This window comes from Oncorhynchus nerka, linkage group LG11 (genome assembly GCF_034236695.1).
Source record: "Oncorhynchus nerka isolate Pitt River linkage group LG11, Oner_Uvic_2.0, whole genome shotgun sequence".
NCBI lineage: Eukaryota > Metazoa > Chordata > Actinopteri > Salmoniformes > Salmonidae > Oncorhynchus > Oncorhynchus nerka.
This window is the reverse complement of record NC_088406.1, coordinates 11,607,030-11,616,852: the sequence shown is the minus strand read 5'-3', so window position 1 is coordinate 11,616,852 and position 9,823 is coordinate 11,607,030. Positions and strand designations below refer to the sequence as shown.

Genomic DNA, 9,823 nt, shown 5'->3' with positions numbered 1-9,823 from the left:
GCCCAATGTATGACCATATTAGAGAGACATATTTCCCTCAGATAACACGGATCCAGAAGGAATTCGACAACAAATCCAATTTTGATAAACTCACATATCTACTTGGTGAAATTCCACAGTGTGCCATCCTAGCAGCAAGATTTGTGACCTGTTGCCACAAGAAAAGGGCAACCAGTGAAGAACAAACACCATTGTTAATACAACCCATATTTATGATTACTTGTAAAATATTTGTACATTGTTACAATACTGTATATATATATATATATATATATATATATATATATATATATATATATATATATATATATATATATATGACATTTGTAATATCTTTATTGTTTTGAAACTTCTGTGTGTGTAATCTTCTTTCTTTCTCTCTCTCTATCCATCTCTCTCTCTCTCTCTCAGACCACTGACTCATTCAGCTCCCATTCCCCCCTCGTTCACAGTAGAAGCATCAAACAAGGTTTTAAAGAATGTTGACATCTAGTGGAATCTTAGGAAGTGCATTTCGACCCCGGAGACACTGTATATTCGATAGGCAAAGAGTTGAAAAACTACAAACCTCAGATTTCCCACTTCCTGGTTGGATTTTTTTGCAGGTTTTTGCCTGCCATATGAGTTCTGTTATACTCACAGACATCATTCAAACAGTTCAGAAACTTCAGAGTATTTTCTATCCAAATCTACTAATTCTATGCATATATATTAGCAACTGGGCCTGAGTAGCAGGCAGTTTACTCTGGGCACCTTATTCATCCAAGCTACTCAATACGGCCCCCCAGCAATAACAAGTTTTAACTAACCTCCAGACGAGCTTCAATGACATACAACTCTCCTTCCGTGGCTTCCAACTGCTCCTAAACGCAAGTTAAACTAAATGCATGCTCTTCAACCGATTGCTGCCCACACCTGCCCGCGCCCATCCAGCATCACCACTCTGGACGGTTCTGACTTAGAATATGTGGACAACTACAAATACCTAGGTGTCTGGTTAGACTGTAAACTCTCCTTCCAGACTCACATTAAGCATCTCTAATTTGCTCCTTTGCACCCTAGTATCTCTACTTGCTCACGCATCTTCTGCACATCTATCACTCCAATGTTTAATTGCAATATTGTAATTATTTCGCCAATACTGCCTATTTATTGCCTTACCTCCCTTATCCTACCTCATTTGCACACATTGCATTTAGACTCTTTATATTGTATTACTGACTGTATGTTTGTTTATTCCGTGTGTAACTCTGTGTTGTTGTTTGTATCGCACTGCTTTTATTTATTTTGACCAGGTCGCATTTGTGAATGAGAACTTGTTCTCAACTAGCCTAACTGGTCTAATAATGGTCTCATGGTCTGACAAACACCACTCTAGCTCTGCCACCTTTCACCGCAGATGCGGAAGTGTGACACCAAATGCCACTCCAGCATTGCAACTGTAGATCACTTGGGATGTTTTGTTGAAGACATTGCAAAGAAAGGAATCAATATTCACAGAAAAAAAATACACAGCACTCCTAAATGCAGTTACAGGGCCTGCAGTGCATGAGGAACCAATAAAGGACATTGGGAATGTGTCTTACTCATTGATTACTGATGAAAGTACTGATGTCACGACTAAGAAGCAGCTGGGTGTTCTGGTAAAACAACACAGCAATAAACTCTTTCAAATCATAAGCACATTTGGAGGAATAATAATCATTCCAACTGCTGACTCACTGACCTTTGCCAATGCCTTGTTCAGGTTTCTTGATGACAACAAACTGCATTGGTCTAGCCACAGATGGCTGCAACACAATGTGCAGCAAAAACAGCTCCGTCCTGACAAAACTTCAAGGACACACTCCGTATTACGTCTACATTAAATGTGTTTGTCATTCCGTGCAACTATGTGCCTCCAAAGCAGTTCATGTTCTTCCACAAAATGTAGAATATATGGTGTCACAAATACATACATGTGTTTCCAAAGCCCTCCAGCAACTCTGGAAATATGAGAACATACAGTGTATTCGGAAAGTATTCAGACCCCTTGACTTTTTCCACGTTTTGTTACGTTCCAGCCTTATTCTAAAAATGACTAAATTGCTTTTTTCCCCTCGTAAATCTACACACAAAACCCCACAATGACAAAGCAAAAAGAGGTTTTTTAGAAAGGTGTGCAAATTTATACAAAATAAAAAATACTCAAATATCACCTTTACATAAGTATTCAGACCCTTTACTCAGTACTTTGTCGAAGCACCATTGGCAGCGATTACAGCCTTGAGTCTTCTGGGTGTGAAGAGGGAGCACACACACACTCACACACTGACTGTGTGACGAAGGAATCATGTGTAGGGGGTCTAAGTTCTGTCAGACAGACTCAATACTAACTCTTCCAGCATGAGTAGACACTAAGTAAACTTTATTGGTATTGTTCATATAGACGTATTTCATTCTGACACATTATAGGAGCACATACAATTATTAACAAAGTAATATAGTGAAGGTATAGCAGGAAATTAATGTTTCCAAACAGAATGGACATTCCCCTGTTGAAATGAATGTCAACGAGCCCTAAATAACGATTTGAGTATGTGTAAGTTAATATTTAGACATCATGTATTTCTTGGTGGTTTCTAATTGGACATCATGTGTTTCTTGGTGGTTTCTAATTGGACATCATGTGTTTCTTGGTGGTTTCTAATTGGACATCATGTGTTTCTTGGTGATTTCTATTTGGACATCATGTGTCTCTTGGTGTTTCTCTCTGGTCTCAGGAGGATAATGTAACACTTTGGAGCAAACAGACAGAACAGCAGCCCAAAGCTGGAGGCCAGGATGGCAAAGATCTCTACAGCTACTGTGTACTTCCCAGGAGAGCTGACGTAGGCAGGGACGAAGGAGATCCACACGGCACAGAAGATCAGCATGCTGAAGGTGATGAACTTGGCCTCGTTGAAGTTGTCTGGGAGTTTCCTGGCCAGGAAGGCTAAGAGGAGACAGAGGGAGGCCAGCAGGCCAATGTAGCCCAGCACCAGAGAGAAGCCGATCACAGAGCCCACCTCACACTCCAGGACGACCCTTGGCCCCCGACCCTCTCTGCCCCTCCTCTCAACAGGTCGGGGTGGAGCTAAAGCCAGCCACAGCACACAGATCAGCACCTTTGTGAGGGAACAGAGGTGGATGGAAAACTAGTTATCTTGAAAACAAATAACATGGTCAATGAAGGAAACAACTCCGATTCCCATAGAGTACAGTAAAAACTATATGTTAACCTGGATGAGTGTGCAGAGTGAGATACCCATCCTCTGCTGGGTGGGGCTGAAGTATCTCATCAGGTTATCTCCAGGCAGAGTGGCCCTGAAGGCCACCAGCACCACCACAGTCCTGCTGAGCAGACAGGAGATGCAGAACACAAAGCTTATACCAAACAGGGTGTGTCTCAGCATGCACGTCCACGGGTTCGGCTGGCCAATGAAAACCAGCGCACACAGGAAGCAGAGCTTGAGCGACAGAAGGAGCAGGAAGCTGAGCTCAGAGTTGTTGGCTTTCACCTGGAACGAGACAGAGAAAGATAAATTAGACCGAGTGATGTCAGAAATCAAATGACACAATCTCATCTCTGTCCAGTACCTCTATAAATGATCATATGATTCAACTCACCAGGGCCGTGTGACGGTGGTAGAGGAAGGTGGCCAGGGCACCGGCTGTGAGTGTTGCCCCGGAAACTGAGATGACAGACAGGATGATGCCCATGGTGTCGCTGTAGGAGAGGAAGTCCACCAGCTGGGGGATGCAGGCCGTACGATCAGGGTTGGACCAGAACCGCTCTGGACACCGAATACACTCAACTGACCCTGATAGAGAAGGAAGAAGAATGAGGAGCCCAAATCAGGACCAATCAGGATGGAGGAAAAATATGAATTGGAATCAAAACCGTTGATAGACTACCTGTTGTGTTGCTGATCTCTCCCTCAGCACAGGACAGACAGTCAAAGCAGCACACAGGCCTCCCCTTCTGTACCGCTTGCCTGGTACCAGGGGGACAGTCAGCACTGCATACAGACACAAGGACCTACCAGAGGGGGGAGAGGAAGAAGTTATCATCATCGTCATTATCATTGCTATTATCATAATTATTTCACAGACAGGCAGGTTTGCTGGGCCCCTCTGGGGACTATGTCAGGAATATGAACACACAAATATCTCACATTCTGTATCATGCTCCCCCTGAGTGGCTCAGCATTCTAAGGCACTACATATCAGTGCAAGAGGCATCACTACAGTCCCTGGTTCGAATCCAAGCTGTATCAAATTCGGCCGTGATTCACACAAACACTCCACTCTGCCTCAATGACACCAAACTGAACAGTTCTCACCTCATCTCCGCTGCCCCCACCCCACACCACTTCATCCATGTCGATGTGAAACTGGTCATCCGATCCCTCAGAGGACAGAAAATGTCCGACCTGGACAAACTCTGCCGTCCCCTCGGGGGTCACATGCCAGTTGATGATGTCATAAGAGGCAGGCGGATCACCATTCATGTCGAAGTGGAAAGATTCCCCCACAGGAGTACTGAAGTTCACTCCCCTCAGGTAATGAACAATCTCAAATAGAAAAGGGCATTTGAACAAGATTAAGAGTTAGAACCAGTTGTGGCTTTTGTTCTTCAGTATTCAAACCTTACAAAGTGTTTTCACTGTATCCTGACTGGAAAAATTAGTGTTCTTAACTTGAAAACAGATCAACATGTTATTCTCACCTGGCTGGGCTGAAGCTTCCTGATATCAGGACACTGTTCACCATTAAAGACTCCGTCCCCTGGTCGACAGGCCATCATATCCTGTATGGCGTAGGCGATGGCGTACACAGCCTTGTACACATTATAGCTAGCTCTCAGCTGAGACACGTCAGCATACTGGCTCTCCCCCTCACCTAGGATTGACACTTCATTTTACTGAGATAACATTGGGAATTTGGACAAAAACAGAAATGTAGGTGTAAAGTCTCCCTCACGTATGACCTCTGACCCCGTACACTGTCGCCGGGACGGCAGTGTCACGCTGAGGTCAACTCCCAGAGAACACCCAAACATCTCTTCCCACAAATCTCTCAGGAATGGGTCGGACTTTTGGTAGTCCCCGTCTGGATGGAGGCGTGTTAGGAAAGGACCCAGGCCGGGAATGTCAGCTTTCTTCAGGGCAAAACCGATTGTCCCGGCAAGAGAGGGCAGGTTTTTCGGGGAGGCGATAGTAGAGTAGGTGACCCAGGACTCTGAGGCAATCCACTGCTTATCTGTAATGTTCTGACGGACAACCTCTTCCATCAGGGCCTGGAGAATGAAATCGTTAAAAAGATCAAGATAGTCAAGATGAAATGCATGATTATCAATTTGGAAATTATTGTGTCTATAAAGTGAATCAAGACACAAGGACACTGCTACAGCAGTGTTACAAATCATTAACAATACTCTGACTGGTAACTGCTCACCCCTGAATGACCCGTGAATCCTACAAATGCCACCACCACTCTGGCAGTAGATCCTCTGATGGTGTCTGCAATGTGCCTGATCTTTCTCTTAGACGGTAACTTGGGGATGACCATCAGTGAGAGAAAGGGAAGAGTGTCAGAGAAAATCAGAGAGAGTGATTAGAAGAGATTAGAAGAGAGAGGGAGTCAGAGTGAAAGAGAGAGAGAAAAATTGAGTAAAAGACAGAGTATACTGTCAGATCATCAGATTGAGGTCGTACCTTGGGGAGGACCTCAGAGTAAGCGACACACACCCCAGATCCCTGGAGCTCTTGGAGAAGCAGCTGAACCCCAAACTTGCCATAATCATCATCCTCTGACACTAGCCCTACCCACACCCATCTCAGCAGACGCAGAAGCTTGGCCATGCCCCGAGCCTGGAAGGCATCGCTGGGAACAGTACGGAAGAATGAGGGGTACTTCCAGTTGTCACTCAAACACGCACAGGTGGCAAAGTAACTCACCTGGGAGAGAAAAGAGTGAGAGAGAGAGGGCATGAAAGAGACAGTGAGCGACAGAGAGAGAGTGAGAGTCATGGATAATAATAATTTGTAAGGTGCAGAGGGAGAAGGAAATTAAACGTTAGAGAGAGCGAAATCTAGATAGAGATGGAAATGTAATGTGAAAAAAGTCATCATCTCATCCCAACCTGTAATCCAACCCCTGCCTCACCATGGGTAAATCAAACGGCCCGAGGGTCTGTGCCACCACCATGGAGGCTGAGGAGTGGGCATCCCCGATGATGACGGGAACCTCAGGGGTAGTGCCACATTCTGTGCCCACCACGGAGGTCTCCTTGCCGGTCACCATGGCTAGGGCTGCCCCCAGGGTGATGCCCTCTGTCCGGCATGTGTCAGAAGCCAGGAACCCCAGGGTGAGGTTAGGCAGGAGGGCTGGGTCACGGTTAATCTCCTCCACAGCAAAGATCATAGTCTGGAGCCAGCGGTAAGCACGCTGTTTAAAACTGACAGACGGAAGAAAGGAAGAAACGGAGAGATATGAGGTAGCTGAATACACATTAGCTTCAAGGGAAAACACAATGACAAAAAGCTGTTATCGCACAAGCTGCATACATTGTACAGGTAGAATTTTCCTTAATGCTCCTGAACTCCTGCTCTGGTAGAGGGGCTTCCACATGGATGGGGAACAGGCCCCCAATGACCACATCTCCTGCCCGATAAACACTGCCTGAGACGGGCTTAGCTATTAGCCGACAAGCCCCCTCTCCACCTCCATCCAGACCCCAGACAGACCCAGGGACATGGAGACAGTAGAGCAGCCACAGCCAGCCCCAGAGGCTCATCACCTGGAGAGAGACAAGGCTGAGGACTGGGAGAGTTCTGTCACCTGTTGGAGAGAGACCAAGCCAAGACCTTGTAGACAGAACACTCTGTAAACATAAAGACATGATCAAAAAGTGCTTTCAATGAAGAGATACATCATACAACACAGACACCTGTTGTTTCAGAGTAACCAGACATGTGAAACAACAGTGATAGACACACAACACCTTGTTCTACTTCTGCCCTACCTGGCAACAGAAAACCTTATCCTGGTGAGACAGACAGATAGACAGACAAACAGACAGACAGACAGAAAGAGAGAGAGAGGATGAGTGTCTGTCAGTCTCGCATCTCCTGCAGAGAGTATGAGAGTGAAAGAGGGAGAGGAAGAGGAGAGAAGGGGAGCTGCTGATATAGGGAGAAATGAGCCCCCGGCTAAAAAACAAGCACACGGCCACCAGGGGGTGCTTGTAGGGAGGGAGGGGCAGGAGGGGGTTAATTGGGACTTGTTATTGGAGGATAACTTGGGGAGCAGGTAATTGGGGGTAATTCGAGTAAGCATTTGAGTGATGTTATTGAAGGTAATGTGTAGTACAGGAGATACAGTATCTGTTCTTCAACAACACCTGATGGATCCATTCAGACAGATATTACATCATACTGTACTTTAAATTATTTTATTAAGTAAAAAGTGAAATTCTGACTAAATGGATTAGAGATGCATGGAGAGAAAGAGAGAGAGAGAGAGAGAGAGAGAGAGAGAGACCACTTCTGGGAAAATTGGAACACACTAAATGAACAACAACACAGAGTTATCTATCCAAAATGGAGATGTATGGATAAACCAGCTAAGGTGCATCCTGTTTCCATTGATCATCTTTGAGATGTGCCTACATTTTGATTGCAGTTCACTTGTGGTAAAATCAATTAATTTAATGTGAATTGGAAAAGCACACACCTATCTATATAAGGTCCCACAGTTGACAGTATATGTCAGAGCAAAAACCAAACCATGAGGTCAAAGGAATTGTCTGTAAAGCTTCGAGACAGGATTGTGTCGAGGCACAGATCTGGGAAAGGGTACCAAAACATTTATGCAGCATTGAAGTTCCCCAGGAACACAGTGGCCTCCATCATCCATAAATGAAAGAAGTTTGGAAGCCACTCCTAAGTAAAAGGCTACACAACCGCACCGCATGGAGTTTGCCAAAAGGCATCTAAAGGACTCTCAGACCATGAGAAGCAAGATTATCTGGTCTGATGAAATCAAGATTGAACTATTTAGGGTGAATGCCAAGTGTCACGTCTGGAGGAAACCTGGCACCATTCGTAGGGTGAAGAATGGTGTTGGCAGCATCGTGCTGTGGAGTTGTTTTTCAGCGGCAGGGACTGGGAGACTAGTCAGGATCGAGTGAAAGATGAACGGAGCAAAGTACAGAGAGATCTTTAATGAAAACCTGCTCCAGACCGCTCAGGACCTCAGACTGGGGCAAAGGTTTACCATCCAACAGGACAACAACCCTAAGAACACAGCCAAGACCACGCAGGAGTGGCTTGGGCCCAAGTGTCTGAATGTCCTTGAGTGGCCTAGCCAGACCCTGGACTTGAACCCGATTGAACATCTCCTGAGAGACCTGAAAAAAGCTGTGCAGCGACCTTCCCCATCCAGCCTGTCTGAACTTGAGGGGATCTGCAGAGAAGAATGGGAGAAACTCCCCAAATACAGGTGTGACGCGCTTGTAGCGTCATACCCAAGAAGACTCTAGGCTGTAATCGCTGACAAAGGTGCTTCAACAGAGTACGGAGTTAAGGGTCTTAAGGGTCTGATTACTTATGTAAATGTGATATTGCCAGGGATTTCTTTTAAATGAATTTGCAAAATTTTCGAAGAACCTGTTTTGCTTTGTCATTTTGGGTATTTTGTGTAGACTGATTAGGGTGGGAAACTATTTTAGAATAAGGTTGTATTGTAACAAAATTCAAAGGGTCTGAATAATTTACCCGCAGTATTAGACTTAAAACGAATCATCCAGTGATCATACACTATTTACCAGGGGGCAGGGCTACCGACGTTAAGGCTAATCTGAAGATGGTGCTGGCTAAAGCTAAAACTGGCGAGTGTAGAGAGTATAGAGATATTGTTATCCACGTCGGCACCAACGATGTTAGGATGAAACAGTCAGAGATCACCAAGCTAATAGCTTCTGCGTGTAAATCAGCTAGAAAGATGTGTCGGCATCGAGTAATTGTCTCTGGCCCCCTCCCAGTTAGGGGGAGTGATGAGCTCTACAGCAGAGTCTCACAACTCAATCGCTGGTTGAAAACTGTTTTCTGCCGCTCCCAAAAGATAGAATTTGTAGATAATTGGCCCTCTTTCTGGGACTCACCCACAAACAGGACCAAGCCTGACCTGCTGAGGAGTGACGGACTCCATCCTAGCTGGAGGGGTGCTCTCATCTTATCTACCAACATAGACAGGGCTCTAACTCCTCTAGCTCCACAATGAAATAGGGTGCAGGCCAGGCAGCAGGCTGTTAGCCAGCCTGCCAGCATAGTGGAGTCTGCAACTAGCACAGTCAGTGTAGTCAGCTCAGCTATCACCATTGAGACCGTGTCTGTGCCTCGACCTAGGTTGGGCAAAAATAAACATGGCGGTGTTCGCCTCAGCAATCTCACTAGGATAAAGACCACCTCCATTCCTGTCATTATTGAAAGAGATCATGAAACCTCACATCTCAAAATAGGGCTACTTAATGTTAGATCCCTTAGTTCAAAGGCAATTATAGTCAATGAACTAATCACTGATCATAATCTTGATGTGATTGGCCTGACTGAAACATGGCTTAAGCCTGATGAATTTACTGTGTTAAATGAGGCCTCACCTCCTGGCTACACTAGTGACCATATCCCCCGTGCATCCCGCAAAGGCGGAGGTGTTGCTAACATTTACGATAGCAAATTTTAATTTACAAAAAAAAAATGCCGTTTTCGTCTTTTGAGCTTCTAGTCATGAAATCTATGCA

At 45.2% G+C, this 9,823-nt stretch overlaps 1 protein-coding gene across 1 annotated transcript; it reads right to left on the bottom strand.

The window, feature by feature from the left end:
• Positions 1 to 2,307: 2,307 nt before the first annotated feature.
• LOC115137578 (extracellular calcium-sensing receptor-like) lies at positions 2,308 to 7,164 on the bottom strand. Its single transcript, XM_029673896.2, has 11 exons — positions 6,591 to 7,164; positions 6,190 to 6,481; positions 5,739 to 5,981; positions 5,479 to 5,577; positions 5,005 to 5,320; positions 4,751 to 4,923; positions 4,365 to 4,595; positions 3,937 to 4,060; positions 3,649 to 3,842; positions 3,261 to 3,539; positions 2,308 to 3,146 (listed from the first exon to the last, which is right to left on the bottom strand). Exons 1-11 carry the CDS (start codon positions 6,923 to 6,925, stop codon positions 2,718 to 2,720), a joined length of 2,715 nt encoding a protein of 904 aa, XP_029529756.2. The 5' UTR covers positions 6,926 to 7,164; the 3' UTR covers positions 2,308 to 2,717.
• Positions 7,165 to 9,823: the final 2,659 nt, after the last annotated feature.

Bases quoted from the DNA above. Each gene is read 5' to 3' on its own strand.
- LOC115137578 (XM_029673896.2), bottom strand. From the start codon at position 6,925: ATGTCTTTATGTTTACAGAGTGTTCTGTCTACAAGGTCTTGGCTTGGT. The intron at 5,321-5,478 runs GTGAGCAGTTAC...TTCATTCTCCAG, and splicing joins GATTCACGGGTCATTCAGGG to GCCCTGATGGAAGAGGTTGT. The intron at 4,596-4,750 runs GTGAGAATAACA...TTTCTATTTGAG, and splicing joins GGAAGCTTCAGCCCAGCCAG to ATTGTTCATTACCTGAGGGG.